This window comes from Hirundo rustica, chromosome 3 (genome assembly GCF_015227805.2).
Source record: "Hirundo rustica isolate bHirRus1 chromosome 3, bHirRus1.pri.v3, whole genome shotgun sequence".
Lineage (NCBI taxonomy): Eukaryota > Metazoa > Chordata > Aves > Passeriformes > Hirundinidae > Hirundo > Hirundo rustica.
In genome coordinates, this window is record NC_053452.1 from 69454206 (window position 1) to 69481866 (window position 27661).

The 27661-nt window shown below is 38.7% G+C and overlaps 1 protein-coding gene across 2 annotated transcripts in view; it reads left to right on the forward strand.

Moving 5' to 3' along the window:
* Window positions 1–217: 217 nt before the first annotated feature.
* The window catches only part of REV3L (REV3 like, DNA directed polymerase zeta catalytic subunit), a 115381-nt gene continuing 87937 nt past the window's right edge, over window positions 218–27661 (forward strand). Inside the window, exon 1 of one of the 2 annotated variants that reach the window (XM_040058603.2) lies at window positions 218–436. In XM_040058603.2, coding sequence (XP_039914537.1) covers window positions 298–436 — 139 coding nt within the window. In that variant the 5' untranslated portion in view covers window positions 218–297. The remainder of the gene's footprint in view (window positions 437–27661) is intronic. The other variant, XM_040058604.2, reaches the window with a different exon arrangement.

Sequence of the window (27661 nt, forward strand, 5' to 3'; positions counted from 1 at the left end):
GAGGGGCGCGCGGCCGCACGGGCTTTAGGAGCGCGCGGGTGGCGCGCCGCCGCGCACGCGCGCAGAGCGGCGGCACCAGCCCGGGGGGGGGGTGGGTGGGGGGAGCGGAGACGCAGACAAGGCGCGTGCGGGGCCGCGCGCGCTCCCGCGGGCGGGCGAGGAGCGGCAGGCGCGGGAGTGTTGCGCTCGCGCGCGCGCTCGCTGCGGCGGCGGGCGGGGGGAGCCGTGCGGGCTCCGCGCTCGCTCCGCGCTCGCTCGCTCGGTGCTGCGCTGGTGCCTCGGCGGCGGCGAACAAACATGTTCTCAGTGAGGATCGTGACTGCCGACTACTACATGGGCAGCCCGCTGCCCGGCCTGGACCCCTGCCAGTCCCGCTTCCGAGAGGCCCCGGCCAAACGGGTGCCCGTCGTGAGAGTCTTCGGCGCCACCCCTGCAGGTAAGGGATGACCCCCGCCACCGACGGGCGGGCGGAGACGTCCCCCCGCTGCGGCGCCGCGGGTCGTGCCGGCGCCGGCCCCGCCGCCGCCCACCCTGCTCCCGCTCTTTGTGGCTGGGTCGCGCCCCCCCCCCCCCCCCCCTCCGCGCCCGGCGTCGCCGCTGCGGCGCGTCTCACCTGCCGGCGGCGGCCACGGGGACGGCGGGGCAGCGGCGAGGCGCGAGGACCTGCCCCGGGTGTCGCGCCGCGCCCGGCGCCCGGGGGCTGCGGGGCCGCCGGGGCTTTGTGCGGGGCCGCCCCGGGAGAGCGGCGCAGCTGTGCAAACACCGGCGCCGGCCCGTGCCGCCCTCCCTCCCGGTGCCCGCCGCCGCTCTCCTGCCTTCCCGGGAACTGTTGCTGCGGGAGGGCGAGCCGACGAGGGGAAGCCGCTGAGCGCGGGCACAAGTGGGACTTGTGCGGCACTTCGGAAGTGGGGGCTCGTGTCGCGGCAGGGATCGCGCACGGCCGGAGGCACCGGTGCTGCACTGCAGAGAGGAGCGTCCTGAGGCCGGCCACATGTTGCCCCCCGAGACTCCCGAATGTCACATGCCACTTCTTCGCTGCCTCTTCGCCGTGTGGCCTTGTGCTTACAGCCGTCCCACGTCTCGGATGCGTTTCTGACCAATACAAACGAATACGTTCTTAGAAAAAAATTCTAACGAGTTAAATACTTAGGAAAATTAATTTAATATGTATTGTAGTTTGCCCATACGTTAAATATTAAATTGGAAAAAAACCTGGGTTTTGAGGTATTAGCCATACTGTGCGTCGTTGCTTGTGATCTCTTTACACTTATGCTGTGTAATGCTGACCTTGGGAATTAAGGTATTTCTGCATATTTTATGTTGAAAATTATCTATTGATACACATTATGTTAAATTGTAGGCAAGACATAATCTATAATAAAAGAGCACAGCAGAGGTTTCTTTTCCTTCAGGCAGTTATTATAGTAGAGCAGATATTTTTGTTGTATTTTTCGTTGGCTTTTTTTTTTTAATCCAGAATTAACTGTCTTCTCTGTTTAAGCTCAGAGAAACGTGACATATTCAAGCTGTTGTGTTCTGATGCAACTACAGCTCCAAATTATTAAGTGAATGAGTGGGATTAATAGATACAATATTGAAATAGTGGGACCTATTTTATTGTAGCTCTAATTCTGCATACAAAGGAGATATTATGTAATAATATTTATGTAATGGCAGGAGTAACTATTTCATGATTAAAAAATGTAGAGCCTGAGGTTGTTGGCAGGTAGCAGGATTTTTGTGTATGCGTGTGGTTAGCTCATTAAGGCTTATTTTCTTTCAAGAAAATGTTTAGGCTATGCCATATCATGAATGTGGCATCATAAAGTAAACAGTGAAGTAGTTTAGTTGTCCAGCTATTAGGAATACAGTAGGAAATCCCTGGCTTCCCCAACCATAAACTTTAATGTCTGTTTGCATAATAGAAGTGTTTCTAATTTGTCTTCGTTAGAGAAGACAATTCACTAGAGTCTGCAAAAGCAGTGTTACGTATATCCTATTTATTTAGTTTTCAAAGTTTTCATTTTTTTTAATGTTCTGTACCTTTAGTATTGTTTGCTGTTAAGCTTCATGATCTTCTTACTGCATCTCTGCATTGTTGTTTTTTTGCTTTTTAGAAAAGCAGACAAATGTAATCCTCTCTCTTCAGAGGTGTTGTACCTAAGCACTCATTGTCAGAAGTACTCTGACAGTGATTCTCAGGTTATTTCTTGAGAGCTGAAATTTAAAACTAAGTGTGATCCCTTACATCTACACTGACATTTTCTTTGAGGAAAAAGGAATAGTGAAAACAACTTCTAGCGTACTGTCTAAGACTATGGGATGTCCTTATTGTTTGGCTTACAGGCAGTGTGACGCTTGTCTTCACTTGAGTTGGTCTGGGTGGGAATAACCCTTGCTCATTGGGTTTAGGGTGTGTGCCGTTCGTCCAGGGGAGGTGCTCAGTTGCCTTGTTGGCTCTATGGTAGCAACCCATCAGGCTATATCGGCTGCTCCACCTCCAGCGTGATTAACTTTGCGCGACTCTTAGTGTGTTCATAGCTGTGTGCCCAAGCTGTGCAGCTAATTGAGAGGCAGGTTCAGAGCAGACTCCAGGTTTCACGTGCTGAGTGACGGGGGTTTGATTGGTATGTGGCAGTGGCTTATGCAGATGTTCAGAAATGTATCCTTGTGTCTACCAGCAGCTATGGAGAGTGGTCCTGAAGGCACCCACCTGTGCTTTCTCCCCATCTTGTGGAGGTACTACACTCAGTGAAGTGTGTGAATGACAGGGATTGCCAGTGTTACCTTCGAAGGCTTTTCTGTAGTCCGGTACTCGACAATTAATTTGTAAAGGTTTTCTGGTACAATCTATAAAATGAAAGCGGCTTGTGGTTGGGGGAGGAAAAACCCAGATTTTTCATTAAAAGTAATGGAAGGATCAGCTCCCCAAATTGGCAATAACATTTGACAACTTCTTTATGTCTTTTGAGGAAGAAATCTTGTTTTATTTGGCAAGGCTGTGCAAGTTCTGTCTTGATGTCCTACATCTTTGCATAATAAGAGCTTGAAAGACGAGAAATCAAAATTTTGTTTAAGCCCAAAGATCTATATTCTGTTATGTTGTGAAATAAAGAGTAAAATTCTGATTACAGTAGCAAAAGGTGAAGTGAGCTGGTTGAGCCATTTCATTCAATTTTAGCAGTTTGGTGCTTTAAGCAGACTGGCGTGTCTGTTGACATAGTGATGTGGACAAAAGTATAATTTCAGAAATGCTGCACCACTGCCATGGTGGTAATACAATGAAAACAATACTGAATTAATGTTTTATTGTATAAGAGCATAGATATTATCTGATACACCAGTATTTGTATCTCTAAGGGAGTTTCATAATATTGCTGCTTATACATAAAAACAATAGGTTTTAATTCACTAGGTAATTAATGCTCAAGTATGAAGCAAAGTCACATTCTATTCTCAAGGCAGTATGGTCTGCTAACTAGTACTTTGGTAAATGCTCTTTGTAAAAATAGAAAAATGCTTTGAAAAATTGCAAGGCCGGTTGTTTAGAGTGAAATCATAATGAAAATTTATTTTTCTGTTAGTGTATTGTTTTTAGTTGAATTGCCAATTCTTGAGTTGTCATTCCTGTTGCTAATCTGAATCTCATTAAGATTTTTGCAACCACGTAAGTACCCGAATTTATACCTTCAAAACAGGTATATTTAAGGTAAGGCATATCTGTAATCATAAAAGTCATGTATGTTTATAGTTTTGTTTGGGTGGAGGTTATTCCATAGTTCTTAGTCACTGAATTATGGAATACACTGAATTGGAAGGGACCCATCAGGATCATAGAGTTCAACTCCTGGCCCTGCTCAGGACACTCCAAGAGTCACACCATGTGCCTGAGAGTGTTGTCCAAATTCTTGAACCCTGTCAGGCTTGGTGCTATGACCACGTCCATGGGGAGTCTGTTCCAATGCCGGGAAAACCTTTTTCTTGATATCAAACCTAAACCTTCCCCAGTGCAGCTTCATTCTGTTTCCTCCAGTCCTGTTACTGTTTAGGAGAGTAGAGATCTGTACCTGCGCCTCCTTCGTGAGGAAGTGTATGACCACAATGAGATCTCCCCTCAGTCTCCTCCAGGCTGAACAGACCAAGGAGACCTCAGCTGCTCCCCATGTGTCTTCCCCTCAGGGCCCTTCATCATCCCTGTGGCCCTCCTTTGGACGCCCTCTAATAGCTTAATGATTCTTGTTCAAGTTGCTGTTGACCAGAACCCACACGTCCCTTTCCGCAGTGCTGCTCTCCAGTGTTTTGTTCCCTGATCTATACACAAAGCCAGGGTTGCTCCATTCCTAGTGCAGAATCCAGCATTTGACCTTGTTAAACCTCACATGTTTGATGGTTGCCTGTCTCACTGATTTGTCAAGGTCTCTCTGCAGGGCTTGTCTGCCCTTGAGGGAGTCAGCAGCTCCTTCCAATTTAGTGTTGCCACAACCTTACTTAGTATTCCTTCAAATCCTGTGTCCAAGGCCTTAATGAAGATGTTGGAGAGAACTGGGCCAAGGATGGAGCCCTACAGAACCCTACTAGTGAATGGATGCCATGTCTGTATTGTTTTTATTCCTCTGAAAAAGTATGTGGAATTTAATTCCCTGTTTGCAAATCAAACACTGTATGTCACCCTAAGCCTCATTCCAAACTTATTTAGGTGATCTCAGAAGAAGATTGCTATCCCATGTTGCTTCCATTTAGCTGGTACTGTGAAGATTTGTTTACTCTAAGATCTGTTGTGGTGTATGGGAATATTAAAGCTTTGATTTGTTTCCTACTAGCTCTTGGAGTCTGTCCTCAAGATTTCGCTGACCACTTCAGAACACGTACGTGAATGCTCAGTTGAGTGTTCCTGTCGGATGCTTATTCAACTGCAGAAAGAACCCAGCTGTAAATCCATTTATAAAAAAATCAGGGAGACTAGATGAACTAGGTGTCATTTTAGGAGAGACGTTAATAAGCAAGCTAAGGTTGCTAAATTATCACTTGGCTTAACAAGACGAGCACAAGTAGCTGAGGATACTATTCATAAACCACACCTGTTGGTGTGTAATAATGAGTATTGTCAAACAGGTGAAATATTAGCAAAAAAAGTAATTTTGATGCGGGTGTGATTTGAGGCTGATGTGTGATAAATTTTACAAAAATAGGTGCACATTTTTAAATTGCTTTTGAAGGGTGTTAGGCTGAGAAATAGGTGTTCATTTGACAGGAGGGCCTTTTGAGAAGGCAGATTAGGAATTTACGTAGGAGAAAGTAGTTTGTAATTTGAGGAGTAATATAACTGATGTCCTCAACTGCCACTTAATGTATTTGTCTTGTTTGGAGGGGTTTTGTATTTTACATTATGAAATCACTGATCCAAGAAAGAATCATACTCAGGGCAGCACAAAAAAACAGCCCCAAAAAAGGATGTTTTTAACTTACTCTTGCGTGTTTTTGATGACAAGTTTTTCTGAGGCTAAATGTAAGATGGAGTAGGAGCTTACAGTCAGCAGAATCTGAATATATTTTAGGTAGACATCTAAGTTTGGTGCTTTCAATTCTTGGTTTTCTGAGAGGGGGGAAGAAAAGCAGAGGCAAAATCTCCAGCTAAAATCTGGCTTCCTGCCAGCAGCAGTAGCTCTGGTATGACTCAGTGAAGGGGCCTGCTTATCTTCTTTCTTCTGTTCTTCCCCCTCCCCTTTCCCCCTTCACTGACCTGGCTAGGCTCTATATCTGATCCCATCCAGTGTTTGTCTTTCTATCCTCTGTTACTGCTCATTTGAGGAGGACTGAATTCATTACAGGATCTTGCTGCTTTCTACGCTCGGCTCATTTTTCCTCTCCTCACTTTCACACAGTGCCATTTCAGACACTGTCCCCCACAGTGGTCATTCCCTAGTTTCCTTCGTTCAGTGTTCACAGCTGAGCATTGTTCCAGTTGCTTCCACTTCCCATATTCTATTTCCCAGAAGTGGGTACTACTTTCTTGCTAACACTCTTCCACTTTCTTCTGCAGCTTCACAGTAGAAGATGCGAAAGATATAGCCATTGTGGTGAGGCTTGTGCCTTTGCTTTACCTTTTCACACCCTTTCCCAAAACATTGCAGCGTACAACTCTTGATGAAGGGTTATTCTGTGGGCCTACAGCATGCCCTAAAAGATTTTTGTGTTGTACAGTGCTTACCTTCCAACTTAACATTTCTGCATCATGCCTGACAGGCTTCTCATACTTCTGAAGAGCTGTTTGAAAAATTGCCTCATGCATTAAAAGGATATGTTTTCTTGTTGGGGTTTGGTGGGGTTGTTGTGTTTGGCTGGGTTTTTTTAAAGAACCTTCTGGATTTTTGTCAGGTGTGGGGTTTGGGGGGTTTTTTGGGGTTTTTTTTTGGTGGTTGTTGTTGTTGGGGTTTTTTTGTTTTGGGGTTTTTTTTTTAAGAGGCATTTGTTGCATACTTTCTATAGATTGCCTGCTCAGTTGCTTGAGAAATGAGCAACTGCCTGAATAAACTGAGATTCTGCTTCAGTACCATGAAACTTAAGTAGCTGATTTCATACTTGTGTATATACAACTTGCTAAAATTCTGTTTCTTAAATAAACTTTAAAATATTGTGACAAAATTGATGTTCTAAATAGAATTCAGATACTGAGTTCATAACCAATATTGTGCTTCCTGTTGTAGAGTACCTCTTGGTCAAGTCACTGAATATTTTTGTGCTGTTGTAATTCAGTGGAAAAAATACATGCATGACTGACCCTATGTGCTTAAAACTCAATCAGCTGCAGACTTCAAACTGCCCCAGAAAGTAGCTGCATCTATATTAAATCTGGGATTGGTTTTTATGATTAGTGTGGAAGCAGACCAGGAGCTTATCTATCTCAGCTATATTTTCCAGTTCTGTTACATACTTCTTTAAGGGTGTTTTTCAGCTGCTTGTTGAAATATATTCTTTTTCAGTGTGTAAAACGAACCGCCTCAAAATAGCACACTGGTCTGAAAATAGTTGTCTCTCTTATTTTTACCAGAGAAGCACATGCATATCACAACTGAGGTTGGCAGGATGAGATGATGTGTAAACACTCAGTGAGAAACAGCTCCTGCTTAGTAATTTTTGCAGTCTGAGTAGGCAGGACAGATCTCTGAAAGAAGGAAGCAGGTGTGATAATACCATGCTATCAATTTCTTCTCACTCTCTCATATTCAGAGTACCAGTATTGATCATTTAATACCCTCTTCTACTAAATGTTGTCATTACCGTGGTTTTGTCCTTTACCCTTGGTCGACTTGATTGACCTCTGTGTGCAGTGGACCTCTGAGAAGCATGGTGGTGAACATATAACCATTTGGAAGGAGACAGTATGACCAATCATACTGAAAGATTTATAGTTGATATTCTGTCTCACAAATGAAGCAGCTGAAGTTCTTAATAATGATTGGACAGAGTCACTGAAGATTCAGTCTCATGTCACAGGAGACTTGCTTGTCAAAATCTCAGGACAATTGGCAGTTGAAAATCTTTTTCTTTTTTAATTACACCTAAAGAGACTCTGTTATCTCCAGCTATTACAAAGCCAGTATCTCAGCCTCCTGATCTGTCATCACTGGATGTTTAGGTGACAACTGATGAACTTGTTTCTTTGCCTTTTCCTCACTGTCTGCCATGTCATATGTACTGCCCCTATATGTTACAATTGTTTGCATTTTTTAAGTTCTTGTATATGTCTCCTCTATATCATATTTATTCTGTGGGGGAAATTCTTTCACTATATTGAATTATCTCACATTTCAGGAACATGTTCGTGACAGACTGCAAGGTACACCTGTGTAAAGAAAAGGATGGATTTACTTACCACACCAAATAAATAGCTGAACTGATAGTACAGTGAAGAAGCTGTCTACAAACAGTATTATATCTGTGCTGCTACAATGCTCAGTAAAAAAATAATGTGAACAGTAATGTTAGTTTATATGCTGACCAAAGTTACAGTTGTGGTAACAATTAGAAGGCATAGGCTTGGTTAACATGTCCTGGGATTCCTTGCAAAAGATCTGCTATGAAATCTGTCATGCTTAATTGCACTGTTACTCACAATACCTGTATGTATTCTGGTGAAACTAATAATTCTGAAGAATACAGTGGAATAATGAAGTATGTGAGCTTGCAAGTAAGCAGTATTTTTCTGCCAATGATACAGTTAAGACTGAGAATAATATATATATACAAGAATATAAAATATACAAGAATCTACACAAATACCGGAAAAATTTGTACTGGATACAGGGACTGCCTGAAATGTCACTTCTTGCCTAGGCTGTATTCATGCATGTTTGTTAAGGCTCTTTTCTTTCAAGAGCTGCTGTTTATTACAGGGGAGTTGTAAGGTGTGCAGAAGTTTGTGGTTTTGTCAGCAGGGTATTTAAATAAAACTTCACACTTGCTGAGCCATATGGTTTATTAGGGAACCATTTGATGTCTGTATGTTTCAGCCTTCCTGTGATCAGTATGCAGACAGCCATTTCGGATAGCTTCTTCTGCGACTCAAATATTTGCAGTCTGTCATGTTGACTGCATGTTTATGAGTTCATGTTACGTTACTTTGGTGTATATGTGCATGCCTTCTCTGGTTTCAGGTTGGGGAGTCATCATCCTTGGAGGCATTTAAAAGTTCTTGGGATGTGGTCCTGGGCAGCCACCTCTAGATGGCCTTGCTTAGGCAGGGAATTTGGTCCAGTTAACCTCCAGAGGTCCCTTCTAACCTCAGTCATTCTGTGATTATGGAGATCACTCTTGTCAGCAGTGAGTATCCAGGTGCTCTGTGCAGCCTTTGTGTCCAGGTAAACACAGTTGCATTCAAATGGTGTGGAAAGGCTGCCAGGTAGGTTGCTGTCTTTAAGCTGATTGCCCTACAGCTGTGAAAGTTACTAGAAGGTTTTGGTGTTGTTGGTGAAAACTGATTAAGTTTGGGAAAGAAGAAGAAAAGAGAATATTCAGTACAGAGGCCATTACTAAGCTGTGTTTGTCCCTTAGTAACATGTTCTTTTCATAAAAATTAGAGAAAAAGTAGGAGCAGCCCTGCTTATTTACATTCAGGTTGTGCCTCTGTGCTGTTTGCTGACTAAACCAGTGTTTACTACAGCAAAGCTGTATGTCCTATTTTAGGTGCAATATCAACATGCAGTACTCAGTATGAATATTGAAGGGACTGGAATGTTGCACCTAATCCATAGTACCTGACATTACACCTCAGGGGAGGTTTACAATTGAAGTTTTCTGAGTTTTGTATAATGAGATGTATAATGTGTCTTTCATTTTGTGTTTGAAACTACCTAGGTGAGTTTCTGCATAGCACAGATCTTATTAAGCTGTGGGCATTGGAAATGGATTCAGCCCTCATGTTGGCAGGTACTGCCTTCAGATCAATAATGAACAAATTTTTATTTCTGCCACCCCTATTACGCTTATTAACCAGATGAGGAGCCTATTGTCTGGAGTTCTTGATATAGAAGCTTCTCTATTTTCTTTTGAAAAGTTACATATTTAAGGTAGCTAAAATGTTGAAAAACATGTGAAGCATCATTCTTGACATTTTTATGTCTTTGTCCATTGACCATTACGCAAATGCTTTTGTGGCATTCACATTTGTAAACAGTGAAACCTATTTTGCTGTCTGTAGGATATCAGAAGAGATTACAGGCAGATTCTTATTCTGAGTTAAAATAAATCGATGGTATCAAATGTTTTAATGTTTGAGCTGTTTGAATTAGCATTGTGGAACTAACACTTCACCATCTTTACTGCTAGACCAGATTAGTAGCAGTAAAAGCAACCCAGTTCTGCCATGGGTTATCTGTTTATTTCTTGCAATAGAAGTGTGTTTTCACCCTCAGATGAATGTTCATGTTGGAAGGGACATCTCTAGAGATTGTCTAGTTAGTCCAAGCACTATGTGTAAAGCAGGACTATCTACACCATCTCCAAGGATGAAAATGCCACAGTCTGAGGAACTTACGGTATTTGACCACCCTCACAACACACCAAATCAAAGAAATAAAGAAGACCACCAGACTTTTTAAAAAGTTTCTAGTGTTTTCATTTTGTGCTCATAACCTCTTGTCCGTTCATTGGATGCCATTGAGGAGTCAGACTCACTCTTCTTTAGCGCTTCCTATCTGGTATTTATATACATCAATAGGCTCCTTCCCACCTTCTCTTCCTGAGGCTATAAAATCCTGGCTTGCTCAGCCTTCCGTTGTACGTCCAGTGTTCCCAGCTCTTAATTATCTTTATGGCCTGACTCTAGTATGTCCATGTCTGCTGCTGGAAAACCCAGACCTGAAGCTAGCCCTCACAGGATGCATCTCACCAGTGCTCAGCAGAGGAGGAACATCATACCCCTTGACCTGCTGGTGCTGTTCTTCCTAATGGTGCTCAGGACACTCTTGGCCTCCTTTGTGGTTGCTCCTTTACATTAGGATCCATGGGTCCTTTCCATCAGAGTTGCTTTCCAGACAGTCTGCCTCCAGCTCCTAGTGATGTATGGAGCTACTCCTCCCCGGGTTAAGACTTCTTGTGGGGCTCCGTGAAGTTCTTCTACCTATTTCTTCAGCCTCTTATGAATGCCAGTATGACCCTTTGGTGTATAAGGTACTCCTCCAGATTTTACCATCTGCAAGCTTGATGAGGTGCACCTATTCAATGTCTAGGTCCTTAATGAAGATGTTAAACAACATTGGCTTGAGTTTTGATCTCTAAAGTACACCACAGAGGACTGGCCTCTGTGATCCGTTATTGCAAGGCTGCTTCTCCAAACTTAAGTTTCATTCCTCTCCTTGCTGTACAACAGTCGTATATGTTTTCAAGATTTCCAGTGTGTGTCTTGTTACCCCTTCCTCTTTTTAACATGCCATACTCTGAGGTTAAACTATAAGCACTGCATCTCAATCCTGATTACAGTAAGGTTTGTCTTGTAGCATTTATAAAACTTCTATATGGATACCTTGGGTGTATGTTATGACTGTGTAAGAGAAAGAAATCCTGGATCTGGGTATTCCAGGTTTTGGTGGTATGTTTTACCTGACGGAAAACATGAGAATTATGTAAAATAACTGAATATAAGTCATGATGTGACTAAAAAGGTGTTCTGTATTGGAAATAGAGTTTTAAATTGTCACATGTTTTTCTTACTTCAGAAGGGTGGCATATGTTGTACATTTATGCCATGGTAATTCAGGTCACTCTTTGTTCTGGTTTTTTGGTTTCTGGGTTGTGTTTTTTTGTTGGTGGTGGTTTTTTTGATGTACCATTCTTGAGGAACTGTGCATTGATGTATGCATTTGTAAACCTGCAATTCCCATGCAGAGATTAATTTAATATCTTTACAGTACAATTCCTGGTTTCAGTCTGATGCATTAAAAAACCCAAAAAACCCCACAAAAGCCAAAAAAACCCCCAGAAAAATCCCATCAACACACTTTCAGATAAGTGGGAAGAACAGAATAAAATACTACTAAGCATTTACAGATTGTGCCAGCATGTCAGGTTTTGGTGAACTCATGTTTTTATGCCAGCAGTTGAAAATTTAATCAAGGATATAAATAGTCATTTTTAACCACTGCTATATTAAAGATGAAAGATTTAAGAATCAAAACCAGTTGTTTTAGGCGGTGTGCAGATAATAGTGGGGTAGTCCTCACTCCAGAAAAGTTATGTTCTATATAAATGGAGTGTTAAAGAGTGTAGAAAGAGTGATATGTTACGAAAACAGATGGCATGGCAATATTGTTAGTCATTGTTTTGAACTGGAATTTTGTAGGAGGGATTTCGTGAATGGAAAAACAGGGGAAGGGTAGGATGTGTTGAAAGGAAGACTGGGATCAGAAAGGAGTATGTAGAGCATGTGAGGTGAGCTGAGGGGTGGAGGAGGTTGGAGGAAGGAGTGTGCTGAGAGCCAGGACTGTGGAAAATATTCACGTTGGAGTTGCAATAACAGGGACCACTTATCTAAGGCTGCTCCCTTTTGGATTTGCTTGCTTTGTCTCATGGGGCTGACTTGTCCCCTGAAATTTTATCTCTGGACTTGTGGCTGGAGGTACACGAGATATTGCATGAGGTGTATTGCTCTGTGCAGTAGAAGAGAGAAAAGCAAAATCTCCCTGACTGAGAACTGTCCAAGAGATGTAGAACATAGTGAAGAACTACAGTATTCTCGTCAGCACTATACAGTTTGTGAATACCTTTTATATTGCCTACTTTCATGCAATTTTTATTATTTTTAGGTTAAGGGATGTGAAAATATAAATAAAACAAGTTATCTGGTGTTCATCTTCCCAGTGTATAGAAGTAAACTAAAAACAGCCAGAATTCAAGCCAGACTCTGCAGTGATGGGTGCAAAAGAAAATGCATCTCTTGCTAGCTGAGGAAGATAAGGTAGGCCTGTATAATGTGAGGTGCATATGTGGCGTTTTCAAAAACAGAACAAAACACAAATGCTGTAAAAAACAACACATTTCTTCAATCTGATCACCTCTTCTTTAGTGCCAGTGGGCTTCTTGTATCTTGTTTGTTATGTTACTCAGTTACTTTCATAAAGATCATACTTACATTGTGTAAGCTTGATTTGTTGTAGGAAAACTGTAACAATATCTTGTTCTTTCTAGGTTAGTCTTTGGCTTTTTCAGAGTGTTGTGCTCTTAGAGAAACCACTAGCAATGCAGTGTTGTATGTTTATTAGTAATTTGGCTTCTGTAGCTATCTGACTCACAGTAAGCCATTTAATTACAGTGAATGTTTCAATTTTACTTTTTATAGGGTGAGTGACTGCATTTTTTACTTATACTACCCTAATGACTAGGGATTTGGTATTTTGACAGCAGAACATGTAATGAAAATGGTGAGAGGCTGAAACGTATGCATTTGGCAATAAAGTTGGAATAAAATGGTGGTGGAAAAATAACAGTAGATCAGAGTGGCGTTGGCCAGTGAAACTTGAGTAAGAAACTGATTTTAGGAGAAAACTTGGTGTCTTAAGATTGCTTTTATTGTCTGAAGATACATAATTTGGTAGACAAGGGTCAGGAGAAGCACATGAATTGTACAAAACCTGACTGTTGTTACAGCTGCTTTGCAGAAGCCATCAGTTGAAACTTAAAACTTGATCATACTGTTGAATCTCTATATCAGATAACTTGGTGAGTTTCCAATCCTGTGGTTTGCATTTTCTTTCTTCTCTATTTAGTTAATGATTTAAAATGTTTTCTGGTGTACAGTGTTGAACAAGAGTTTCTTGGTCCAAGAATTTGATACAGTAACCATCATATTGCATAAATGTTGCTTTCTGAAGCCTTATGGTTTTATTTGGCTAGTGTTGTGACAAGTAAATGGTCAGGTGTGGTTATTTGTTAGTGCTTTTACAGTAGGAAATCACTTAGAATTGGAGGGAAGAGGCAAGAGAGGGGGAAAGGACTCATTCAATATGTTTGCTGGGCTGAGGAGGCTTTTGGGGGATGATTTTGGTATTCTGTTTTTTGAGGTTGTTTTTTTTTTAATGGAGGTAGACGCAATCTGTTGTCCTCAAGTAATTGGGTTCATTGTTAGCACAGTGTAATTGAGGTTTCAACTGTTCTTCTAGAGCTGAGAATAACTTACGGCTTCAGACTGTTTTGTGAGCTGCATATTGATGCTGTAATGAGTAACTGAGAAAGGCAGATAATTTTCTACTGGCTGTGTTCTGAATTACTGCACACACTGCAGCTCTGCAGAAGTGGGCTCTTTTGGTTCATCAGAACAGTAAAATAGGATACTTCTAGTACTAGAGGTGGCATATTCCTGTGAGGATTACAGGAAGGGAAACAGATGAAAAAAAAAAAAAAAAAAGGAGGAAAAAAATAGATCTTGGGGAATTAGAAGTCCATTCCGTATGCATTCATGATGGAATCTCAATTTTTTTCCATCTAAACATACTAAATGGTTTCTTAATTTCTTCAGATGTGAAATGGTCTGTTACAGATACCAGCCACTACTTAATGTAACTAAATGTAATGAAATTAGAGATATTCTGCTACTCTGAATATAATCCTAGCTCTTCAATATCTCTAATTTGCTTTTAAATGCAACCCAGAACCATAGTCGTTTTGGCTGAGTAGGACCTTGTATAGCAGTTACAAATGCCATTATATGGTTTTGAACAAAATTGTATAGGTTTAAATTAGATATGACTGATTTTTCACTTTTTTAATTAAGTAATATTCAGAAAATTCTCCAGCTGTTGTATTGATGGCCTTCATTTTTTTTAGAGTTTTCAGAATAGTAGATAAGGAATATGTGATAGGGAAATCTGTCCACTAAATCTTTGTGTCAATACCAGAGTGATTTGATATGACAGCAGTCCCATGTCATTATACTTCTAAGTGTGTATTTCATTTGTTAGTATGGGGTTTTTTAGGGAAAATTCAAATGTTCAGGAAAACATTGTTTAAAAATCAGTGCAAGGATGAAATTTGTAATTAAGGGTGATAGTGTCATTGATACAAAAGAAATTACTTGTAGTAAACTTCTGTGGAGGTGATGGCAGTTCCTTGTTTTGTATGTTTGTTTTCTAAATACTCTTAAATATTATTGTTACTGGTGCCACCCAGAATCTCTCAGCGTCACTTTGTTATTCTTTCAGTGAAACCTAGAGCAGTGGTGAAAGAGAAGGCATGTTGTGCTTTTCATAGTTGTAGTGAATTGAACCTTAATTGCAGTTCCAGAAATTCTTTCCAGTGTTCTAGCCAAGGAATTACCAATCAATCCTACTTGTTATTACCATTTGAGTACTAATCAGCTACTTTTAAAAGTAAAATGTTTCTTTTTTTCCTTGTAGCTCTTGTATTCTTTCAATTCTGTGTACTATCTTCAAAAAGTACCGAGGAGTAAAGTGGATTTTTTAAACCAACCTAAGTTCTCGTGGCTCCTAGCATTTAGAACAAGGGAAGTCTCCGAGCTGACGCTGGAGGCTAGCCATGTGAAAGGACAAGGTGCCAGCTGCATGAATTATTTAGTTTTCTGGTAAATAGCTTCTGTATACACTCATCCCTAACTCAGAAGTAAATCTGGCCTGAGGTAATTCCTGCTTTTATGAGTTAGTTCAAGTTTAGTTCTGAAGTCATGGAACACAGGTCACATCTGTAGTGAAAACTGTTGCTCTTTGACTGTTTTTGTAGTTGCACAGTGGGGTCAAAAGCTCTTTTGCTATTCAGGAATTTCAGTCACATTTTAAAATAAGCTCAGTTGCAACTGGACATCATTTTCTCTCATTGGTAAGCTGTATGTTGAAGTATTCAGCTTTAAAAAGGCTTCTAAAGATCACCTCTCATGAGGTTTAGTGGTATTTCTCTGTAGGCCCATCATAGACAGAAGCCTTTACTCCAAAGGGTAGTGATGGTTGGAATTGTTGTAGTTTTGTATTAGAAACTCAAGCAGTTAAAAAATGTGTTCAGAAAAAAAAAAACCAAAAAGGGCAAACAGATGTTTTCTACTATTAGTAAAGAATGTGATGAAATTGGAGTGATCTTTTCCAAAGAAACAAAGTGAAACAAAAGAAATTTTGTCTTGAGTTGACTCATAATTTCCATTAAGTGAAAGGAGGAAAAAAATGCAGTAGATTATGATTATTATAATTAATATCTATTTAGAAATGCCTTGCACCTTTTTCAGTGAGGAGACAAATATTTATGTTCTGCAGTTGTTTGTTAATGGAGTTTTTGATCCCCAGCTATTGAACAGTGGCAGCCAGAATAACAGAATCAATGTGTCCAAAATGTCACATTTGCAGACTTTTTTTGTTAATGCACCATTGTTGTAAGAAACCATGTGTTAGATCTTTCTTTGTTTTAATACAGTTTCTTAATACATGAGACATCAAAATTTCAATGGACAATTCATCAGTTGTCTGCAAGGAAATTTGTCAGTAGATGATCTGGTTGATACAGTTATATAACATCAAGGTTTGATTTTTCAGTAGTGTGTTTTTTGGGGGGGTTTTTTGTGTTGTTTTTTTTTTTTTTAATAGAAATGTGCTGCAGATATTTTATGTAGAGCCAGTAATTTAAGTCCTTTGGGGATTTTTAATGTATAATAGTCAAAGGTAGTTACTTATATGTAGAAGAAAATAAGGAGAATCCACAGTCTCATTTGAGATTTGTGTATGAGATTAAGTTTTTAATTCTTTTTGGCCATAATTTTGAAGTGATTGCTGTTTTTCATAACTTTATAACTTGCAGTCATAACTTAAGGTTTTTGTGTCCCCCACAGCTCCTCAGTTCACATCCTAAATGGAATTTTATACATCAAGACTTGAAAAACTGATAATAGCAAGATAAATCAAAATACTTACCATATCGAACCACTGCCCATTTAAGCAGTATCACTGTTATTTGGTCATTACTTTGTACATTTACATATTAGTGTTATTTTCAATTGGATTAAACTCTTGCAAGATAATATTTCCTTCAAGCTGGCCTTGCAGGATTGTGCTCAGATTGAAAGCTGGGAGTAATGTGCAGAATCTTTGCAAAATCATTTGACATTTCTTTCTTTTAATTTGACTCCTGCGGGGAGCGGGTTTTGAGTGTTTTTCACATATATAAATTGTGTGACTGCTTTTTTCTCTGAACACCATGTATGTGGTTAGTGAATGTGGTTTAAAATATTTAATCAATTATTAATTTGGTTATTATAGATGTAGAATCAAGACTGAGGGATTGAATGACTTTTGTACAAGGTCATGGTAGATTTGAAGTGGAATTCATCCTCCTTTTCATGCCATTAGATATTTTATCACAAGACCATCATTTAGCATAATGATATGCACTAGTGCTTCTAAGATATGTGCCTTTGTGCCATAGTATTGTGCATAGATTTGTACAGCAACCTAATGAGCAATAGACTGGACACAAGACATTGTAGAATATATAGATTGGAAAGTCGCTAGACAGAAGGTTTTATTAAAAGATTACATTTTGAGAGGAATTAAAGCAGATCCATTTCATTAAAGCTTTATACTTTTTTATCATGTGCTAAGAAAGATTTTGAGTATTCTGTGTTGATAAATGATTTTCAAGACTCACAGCATAGCATTTTGTGCTCTGAAAATTGAAGTTTTGACTGTGCTGTCTTCTAATGTTTTTGAACCATATTCAAGTACAAGTCTGCATATATGGTAGCGCACTTCCACTTCCTGAAAGAACTGCTTGAAGGATCGTCCCTGACATAGTTTGGCTCACATAGTTCCTTTATTAAAAAAAAAAAAAAAAAAATCCTGGACAGGGAAACTTGGCAGGCAGTCATATTGGAAAATAATAAACATGCTTCTGCCAGAAGTGTTTGAATTTGTTACAGTCATCTGGTCAGGACTAGTAGCTGCTTAGAGAACTATGAATAGCAACAGTAAAGGCAGAGGAACATTTTTTCTATAGGCATAGGGTTTAAATGATTCCTATTTGGAAGACTGCCTTTGTCATCAAAGAGCTGAAAACATAGGGGTTTTTTCTCTTAGAGTTTTTCTCCCTGGCCAAAGCCAAGAGAGAAAATAAATAGCTTTACCTGTGTTTTTGTATTTCAGTGTCTTCTGGTGGTTTGGATGGCAATTCTTTTCTGCTTTTTCAAGAGGAAATTTTTTCACTCTGAAAAGGCTAGAGCCCTGGAAGTTTTAATAGTCAGCTTCTCTTTAAAGTTGCACAAGATTTATTATTTTTCTCTCAACAGGATGGTTTCAGGTTGTTTTCCCAGTCCACACCCATAACTTTTAATACTGTGATGTAGCAGTCGCCTGTGTAAGTTCTGCTGGGTTTGTGCTTTGCCGTTGATTCACTTAATATCAAAAGTAAAATAAGTACATTCAAGTTAATTGACTTGGATTCCAAATAATCAGCAAATGTTGGTCCCAACTATATAAAATATTTTTTAAGCACAGATTTTTCATTCTGATTATGGTCCATTTCCTCCAGTTGTCCAATTGTTTGAACACCCACTGGAAAAGTAAGAGCAGTCTCCTACTCGCTAGGGTGCTAGAGTTCAGATTTTGTTTTTTCTTTAGTTTCCTGTGAGGCTTTGTAAAATGCTTCTAATATCTATAAAAATATAACTAGAAGTAAAGTCCTAATTTGTAAACAGGCACAGTGCTGCACTGGTAATCTAACCCAAATAATTTGAATCTACATTGTCCTGTTTCCACCTTTTGGTCTAAATGCAAATAAGAAAATGTGTTCTTTTCTTCATTGTCCTGTGCTTTGCTATCAGTCCTTCCAGGTTCTTCTGTTTTGCATGCCAGACCGAGTTTAAGTGTGTCAGTTGTTTCTTAAAGTCATTATTAATAATTTCATCGTTATTGTTCAAAGGATTGAGTTAAATCTTTCTCTCAAAAGAACCAGGAGCTGGGACAGTGAAGTAAATATCATGGTCTAGAATGGAAGTGAAACCATTAATACTGGAAATAAAATGCAGATAGTTTGAAATCTGAAACATGAGAATGGGAAAAATTCTGTTCCATGGTACTGGTGTTCTCAAGAGATTTTTCTGAACTTGAGCTGAGGCCTCTAGTTAAGTAGTAAACTCGTTACTTTACAAGTAAACTGTACATCCTAAGAAATGTTTTACTTCTCTTTTAAAGGAGCAAGAGATGATGGCAGCTTTATCCTTCAACAGCCTAAAATGATTTACTAATCAGTAGTCTTTACAGACTGTGAGTTAACTGCAGCAATAACTGTCCCAACAGACCTCAGGGACTAAAAAAACCTGGAGCTGTCATTCCTCCATGTACTTCTGAATTTGTATAAGCTTCTTCATCTGTCTCCCAATACAAGGTCATTCGTGCTAAGTTGTTGCGTGGCTTCAGTAACATGGTCTTTCTTTTCAAATCTTGGAAAGGTAAATGATTTCTTCTGAGGAAGACTCTTAAGTGCTCATTTAAGGTGTTTCTTCACTCAGCAATTAGCAGTAGTGCTTCTATGGTTCTTCTCCAAAAGTGTATCATATAGTTTACATTAACAACCTACCTCTATTTTCAGATTTGGTCAAGCTTACAGATTTTTAGGAAAAATCAGATTGGAATTCAAGCACATTTCTTACTCAAGATTATTGTGACTATGCAGGCTCAAATTATTTTTGGGGCTTGTAGTCCTCCAGTCATCTGGTTGCAGTTGTTCTCAAGGGGCATGTAAGCTGACAGTATGTGCTGGTAAACACTCTTAGAGGACCTCAGCATGAAAAGTAGAACATATCACTAGAGGTACATGGATGAACAAAGAGAAGTGAAGATGCAGAGTCACTGACTGTTGTTTTACAAACACCTGCTAGGTGAATCTGAACACAAATAAATAAAGCAAAAGCTATTTTTGAAGAGGTGAAGACTATTGCCTTCTCTGACAATAAAAAGAAAAATATGTTCAGTAGCTTCTAGTTCTCTTTGTTTTCTTTTATGGCTAACTTCTAGTATTCCAGTATTTGTAGCATGGGGAAACAGTGGTTCATGAAGGTTACCATATGTGTATTCTGCCACCAGCTGAAATAAAGACATAATAATAATTGCCTGTTTTACTGTAAACTCTTGGGTAAAAAGCAATGAGTCCAGTACAGAAAATCAGCTAGTATGGGATAAACTGCTTTTAAAAGCTTAATAGTTTCATTAAAATTTATATTAAAAACACACAAAATTACCTTTCATAGTTAATCTGTATTGTTATTTGCAAGTTTTGCCCATTATTGTGGTAAGGAGACTTTATCCTGTTTACTTACTAAGTGTACAGTGTCCTGAGAGTCCTGTCCTGTCCACATTGCTCCCTCTTTTAGCTAATGTTTAATCTTAAACTCTTCAGCATGCTTTTTGTTATTTTGGGGGTTTTTCATATATGTATTAGCCATGCTTTTGTATGAAAACTCTTAGTCTACCTGGACCTTTCATTAATGCAGTGAGATGTATTTGGTTTGGATGTTGCTATTCCAGTTATCAGGTTCTACTGAGGAGCTTAATTAATTGTCCTCTGTATGTCTTAAATGTAGGTGGTCTCCATCCTATTACTAAAATATGCAGCTTTTAAAGAGATCAGAACAGAGCATTTACTTTGATGCAACTGGATAGTGATGCACTGGTTTTCTCAGTGCATTGGAAAAGCAAGTTCTTTGTGTTCTTTAAGCATTCCTGTTGGTTTTGATGATCCATTCAACTCAAAGGCTTAATAAAGTAATAAGTGAAATTTTTATATTAAACTTGTTTAGGTATTTGCTACCTTTTCCTGAAAATGATAATTAGTAGACATAAATTTTCAAAACCAGAATCAATAAAGTTCTCTTAGTGCAATTTTGTATACAGTTTTGTATAATACATACTGTTGTTTGCCATCTTCAATTTAAGCAGAGTTTTTTTGCTAAGTCAGACTTCGAAGAATAATTGCAGCAATTCCAGGGGACATGAAAGAAAGCCTCTTGGGAACCCTTGTTTTGTGATTGTCATTTTAACTTTGTTTTCAAATGAGAACCAGTTCAGTAGTTGTAGGGAAACTGCAACTTTGCAAGCAAACATTCAACACCAAAACTGAGTCCATCTAATGTGTGCTTGAGCTGTCAGAGAGACTGAAACAATAGCTCTTAAAACTATGCCAATCTGAGTGCCAATACTGGTGGTCCAGAATGTCAGAGTGATTGTTCATTGAGCTGTAGAAGGTAATACCATATTTACATGCATGTTACTTGCATTCTGAAAAGCATAGAACTCAGACAAGCTGATAATCAATAAAACGAGTAAAAGAGCATAAATATGTGGATATTAAAATGAAAAGCAGCAAATTTTCAGATTTAGAATCTTCTTTCTGAAACAAGTTTTGTAAAACTTCAGACATGCCAATATAAATCGGTGTGCTTCATACACACGATAATTAATTAAATTTATTTTCTTGAAGAAAACTACCCCACTGCTTTTTCTTTTGTTTCATTTTTTGTTGGGTTTAAGGGTGTGATTGTGATTGGATGGCTTAAACATTTGTTAAAATACATTTGTTTATAAATTGGAGACTAATGGAGGAAAAAACCTCTTAACTAAAGTACTAGACATTGCCATAGACTGCCTGCTTTAGGTGATTCATTCTACTTTGAGCAGGGAGGTTGAACTAAATGGTGCCCAGGGTGCCTTCCAACCTCAGCTGTTCTTCCAGTCTCTCACATGACAGACTGTTGCATTTAATATACCTCCATTAAAAATCGGTTTATCCAGCTAGTTTGTGTTTCAGTTTTTCTTCTTTGTTTTGTTGAAATATTTTATCTCATTCTATTCTCTTCAATTAAAAAAAAAAAAAGAATACTCGAGTCATTTCTATGTAATATATATTAATGGACCTCTTTCTCAATTCTGAAGTAATGTCATCTATATATATCAGTTTAACCAAACTTAAGATATTTGTTCTGCACCTACTTGGGAGAGATGGTCTCTGTCACAAGATGTATTTAGAAAAACTTTGTAATTCTAGGTCACTTACTTTACCATTTCCATGGTTTGATTTTCTTCTAATGTCTTCATCAAACTACCCACCACACTGACATAATTTGTGATTCCCTGAAAATGGAAGTGTAGTAGTTATCCTGTTTGGTTAATAGAGCATGATTTCATCCAGGTGATATAAGGGAGACTCTCAGTTTAGCTAACAGCGATGCGGTCTAGGTGCTCATGATGAAGCTTTACAGACTTCTAAGAACTGAAGTTTCCGGAGAGACATAGTATTAAGTAAGTGATTAAATCTTCAATCATGAAACAAAGGCAAACAGCCAACACTTAGTAAAATTTGCATTGTTCAGATTGGGTTGCATTTGATTGTTGGCATTTAACAGCTCACTTAGCATGCGCAGCATCTCTTCAGAAGATTTAAATTGCCACCTTTGATGGTCAAAATGAGTAAAATTAAGCTAGTAATACTGCAATGCAAGTGAAAAGGAGAAAAAAAGTAAATAAGCAAATAAATCTGAGTTTGACAGAGCTTTTTTAGTCCCACAAGTAAAATTTTAAAATGCAGACATTTCAACCAGAATGTTCCTTATTTGAATGTGCACAGTCACATGCTCTAACTACTATATATATAGACAAAATGTATGTAGTTAGAAATGTTACTATGCTTTTAATATAAAACGTGTCTTGTTTTCAGTTGGACTGGTTTTGAGCTCCATGGTAAACATACTCTTGCATATTTTTGCACTTTTTTTTTATATTCTTATGGATACATTTTTAGGGTTTGTATTCTTGTACTGCTTGTTTAATTTATTGTTCCTTAGCTGTATGCCATGAAGTAAAAGCATCCTAGCTCTCTCTAGCCTGTTAAACAATATCCCTTCTAAATGTTGTGAAACTTACTAATTTATTGAGAGTAGAGGACACAGGAGAGCTGCTTGAGAAATTATTTTAATTCTCACTACAATGTAAAATTCAAGGAAAAAGTTTTCTGATAACTGTATCACCTGTTACCATATGCTTTCATCTGTTTTGAATTGTATGTGGTTGAAGGGTAAGAGTTGGAGCTCAGTCTTTGGAAAAGTTCAATAACTTTGGAGGTTTCATTCCTTTAAGGAGCATAAATATTTCACTTGAGAAACTACTGATTATAATACTTACTTATAATAAACTATTTTAGTGCAAGTTGACCGTGCAATTAGTTTGTATAAGTAACAATGTTCATAGGATTCAAGAAAGACAAAGAATGGTAGCAGTCATACATAGTTATGTAGATCACTTGGTAGAGTTTGAGTGTTCAGACAAAGTGTGGTGTTGTATGTAAGAACACAGAATGTAAAAAAAAGTCCATGGTATGTGAAAAGAATTTCAGGTCATTGCAGACAAGTGGCTGGGCTAATGTCATTTTTGGTTACAACAGAATGCCAGAGGTTGAAGGTAGCATTTGTGAAACAGATGTGCTAAACAGTGTGCCTCTTGTGCCAATGCATTTTAATTTATGTAGGAAAAACATAGGAGGCTTAGAAGAATGCTCAAAACATTTTTTTCCCTCTAAAGGATGTTAAAATAAATTTTTATTAGATAGTATCAGGGGCTTGTGAAGAAGTGATGAAAAGTTCTAGTTTAGTAAGAAAACCATAGAAAAAAAATACCTGAAATTCAGGCTAGTCAAATTTTAGCAAACACATAAGCAGTGAAGAATTCTAGAGAGAGGAATTTAAAGATTTCTGAGCTGCCTGTTAGAAGTGGTAGCCATGTCTTCTAAAGATAGATACAGATCCTTCTAGAATGGTGGCTTTTGTCATGTAAGCCATGGAACAGCCAGGTCTGTAATGTGCCGTAAACAGACCAGTTGAAGAAGTCTTCCCCCATAACTTAAAAAGAGAGACGTTAAATATCAGTCCACTGCATCAATATGGTTCCGTGCTGTATCAGGGCAGGGTTGCTTCTGGTTGGGAAATACTGCTCGTAGTTCAGTCTCAGCGATGTGGAATGCTAACTACAGGTGTGTTGAAGCAGAAAAATTTGAGTTCCAGCTCCCCATTAGGCTCCTTGTGTTACTACTTCAGAGTTCATTGGCCTGTGCAGATCTGAGCTGTATGTAAACAGCTGATCCCAAATACTGGGAGTTTAGATAAAATCTATGCGTAGGATTGTGCTTTCTCTATCTTGGAGCTCGTGAGAGAGCTCACTAGCTTTGCAGCGCCACTTTAATGATGTTACCCTGTAGTAACAGCTATGCAAACTGTCATAGCAGGAGCAGCTGATATACTGTAAATTTATGTGCTGGTTCAGCCTGCTGTAACTTGTGCATGTGCTCATACTTCCAGGGATGACAGGCAAAACATCTTGCCTGTGCTTTCAAAGCATTTGAGCAATCTGTTAGAGTGTCTTCAGCGGATGTCACTGCCACAATGGAATCAGCATTTGAAACTAAATGTAACTTTTCCCTGAAATGTGTCCGTGGATAATCAGGGTCTCTGCCATTTTCTTACTATGGGAGAGGGAGATTAATTTCACGAAGCAGAGGTCTTTGTTGTCTTCCAAAAGCAGCTGTTAAATGCATAATTTGAGTAAATTTTGGCTTGATAAGCCAGTTTTTGAGATGTTCTTGTCCTTAGAAATGTACCTGATTAATAATTCAGCACGTGTAGGATTGGATTCTTCTGACTGCTTGTGACCTAAGAGAGGATGCCAATACTGAGTGGTTTCACACGTAGCTCAGGGCATAAAAGGCAGGTGGCTTCTACCTCCTGTCTGCTCTTTCTAGTTCTAAGAGAGAATGGTGTAGTGAATGCATACCTTTTAAAATAAATGTGGTATCTCTAGAATTTCTTTGCTACTTGATTCTTTCTCCCTTTCAAAGGATAAGCCGAGTATGGTAACATTTTGGCCAGTTGCAAAAGCAGAATGTTTGGGTTCATGGGATCATTGGTCTTTACTATTTATCCATTATTGTTAAACATTTGTGATGCATGTGTATTTTGACAGATGCTATTTTCTTGTTTCCTTTGTGTGAGGCAACTCTTCTCCAGAAGGATGTAAGTGACACACAAGATACTTTTTCAGGTAGTGCTGGATCTGTTTAGATCTACTGAAAGATCAGACAAGCACATCAGCGAAATAAAGCCACTGTTTTAGTGAATACGAGTGTAGTTTGGTAAGCTCGTTCTGTTTTTATTCAAGCCTCTTTCTAGCATATAAAAAGTAACACGGTAAAAGGCAGCTTCAGGAGGGCACAGCATCAGGCCAGATGTGGTTTGCTTCTGCAGTGTGTGAAATAGAAAGAGAAAGCCTCTGCTGTTGTTTTCTAAAGCAATTGTGTTTTTGTTACTGTTAATATTAAGCACTTCAACATCGAGTGTTCTGATCATCACAGTATTCTTTAAAACAGTTATCTTTATTTCCAGACAGATTGATTTATTTATGGCAATACAAGTATTTCACTGGTATTGATTTGATTTACAGCTTGGGAGACAGTGCCATTGCCCTTGTCTCTTTTTGAGAGCGTGAGTACTCATTGCAAAATATGGCTCAGTATTGTTTTGGAAACAAATGTTTCCAAATAGTCAGACCATTCACTGAAAGAAGCTTCCATGCCTTTGGAGATTTCTTACTCAGTCGTACTTTGCACAACCCATGTTGATGAAATACAAGTCAGAATGAATCACTGGAGAATTTTCAAGTGGAATTGGGAGATAATTGTTGTTGTAGAAGGACCAGCTGACATCATCACATTTAGTGCAGGATCCTCACTAGTCACAGAAGGATTGAGTCTCTTTCTAGACAATGGGCTTCATTTGTTGAAAGTAGATGTCCTTCACTGAATATTCACTGAATTCAGTATTATTAATTTATGTCCATCACAGAGTAACCACTCCATCTTGAGTGAATATTGTCCTGGTTGAAACCGAGTTTTTAAAAGGAGAATTAAGAAAGGAAGTATTTTTCAGATGATCACTACGTTCTGGCAAGTGCAGCTATGGGCTTAGTTGAGAGGACTTTATACTCTTTATACTCTAGAAGACTTTATACTCTTTAGTGGCAAACTGCATTGTATTTCTCATAAAGCTTAATAGCATAGAAATCAGTATTATTTGCTTGGCAGTATAAGTTGCATTTGATGTTTCTGATTTAACATCACTGGCTTTGATTACTTAGGCTGAACATGCTCCTAACAAGACTTTAAGGAGGTGATGTCCATTGACCATTCCTCTGTTTAAGACAGTGGAGCGTATAATTAAATTTAAAATTTTTACAAATATCACAAAGGTAGGATTCTCTGTATGCATTTATGGGAGTTTTGTGCTTTTTTGCTTTGTGTTAGATATTGCTGTAAAGTTTCATCTTGGATGGTAATAGGAGGAAACCTAGTTTATCTAGTGGCTGACTATAACAGGTAAAAATTCAAGAAACTTTTAGAACATGATAGAAAATATTGGAAGTTTCTTAGAAAATGCATCTTGTGGTAACAGCTTGAAATTTCTTCCAACTTACTCAAATTTGAGTGCATGCCCCTGTAAAATGTATTTCTAAATTTACATGGCAGGGAATAGCTTCTTTGCTTTCTTGCTGTTTCTGAATGTCGCCGTTTGTGCCCCTGAAACACTGGAGAGATGTAGTCTATAAAACTGCCATCTTAATGTAGGATGAATTACCTGTTGAAGCGGTCCAGTCTGCTGCTATTCCCATTTGAAGCAGTATGATGCTTATCTCATTAGACTGCATGAATCTCGTGATTTAAAAAAAAGGTAGGTCTCTGGACCAAGAAAAAAGATCCATCTGATTCACAGTAGGTCTGTTCTAACAGTTAGACACACGGAAATAAAATACTTTATTTTTCCCATCCCTCTCTTCAGGGAACAGCAGTACAGAAACATCTTTATATAGTCAATGTTACCACAAAGTATGCAATACGAGTTTCGGATTGAAGTACACATAGTGAAATGAGTTGAGATAGGGAACTGCAAATAGAGCCTCACAGTTACAAACAGGATTCATGGGCCCTAAAATACAGGCAGGTAACAAGACAGCTCGTGTTGTTTAAACATGCTGTGATAACTACACGAAGAGCAGTAATTTTACCCATGTGCTGTCTTGAGTCTGCTTATTTTTGCAGTGATTCTTCTTTTGCTAAAATAACTTATTGGGACAAGGAATGTTTTAAAAATCCTTTTGACTGTATTAGCTCCATTTGAAGTTAAATAGTCTCTCATTATACGTGGTTCCGTTGGAAAAAGAAAAGTTACTTTATGCATGTTTGTAATGTACACGGGGGGCTTGTCTGCACAATTTTTTTATAAGCAATGAGCTACAAATTGGACTTTTAAGCACTTTTTAAAACTAGAATAAAGGTACTTTAGAAAATAGCCTGTTTTGTAATACACATCCCTAGAGCTATATATTCTTCCAGTTGAGTGCAGATGTTAATTATTAGTTGGTTAACCTCAAACTTTGCTGGAGCAAAAATGTAAACCTGGTCACATGGCAAGCCACAGTGCTGATTTCTATCATCAGTACTTCTTAAAAGTTTTCTTAACAATAGTCTTATTTCTTTCTGAATGTTTAAGTAAATTTGCATTCTCTCGCATGCCTAGCTACAAATTGTGGTCAGTGTGTGTTGAATCCTGTGTTGGGTGTATCCCAGTTAGATTCCTTTTGTTCCACTTTTTAGAAGTGGTTTGATAAATCGTAATTCTGATGCAGTAACTTTGTGCAGATTTGTTTGAATCCCCAATGCTGAGCCAATTTCTTCTGCTATAATTTCTTTGTGAACTTTGATGCGTATTTGTTTTCCTTACATAGTTCTTTAGTTATAATTACCAAAACTGGCATTGTTTCACTTGTAGTGGAAAGACAATTTATTGGTATATGACGCTGTCATGTTTTCATGCTCTTTAATAGTTTTAATCAGTTTAAGAATTGCAGATGTATTCTGACTAGTAGCTATTCAGTAAATATGTCTTTAAATGGCACCTTTCAAGCTGTACTGATTTTTATTCATTTCTGGTGTATTGTGATCCCATAGCCTTACAGTGTGAACACATGATTTCACACTGGTCTGTCATTCTGCCCATTTCTGTTGTCCAGCAAATAACTGCAAAGTAACTAAAACTTTACTGGTACATTTCTTGATTGTGGTGTTGTTTGGTTTTTTGTTTTTGTTTTTT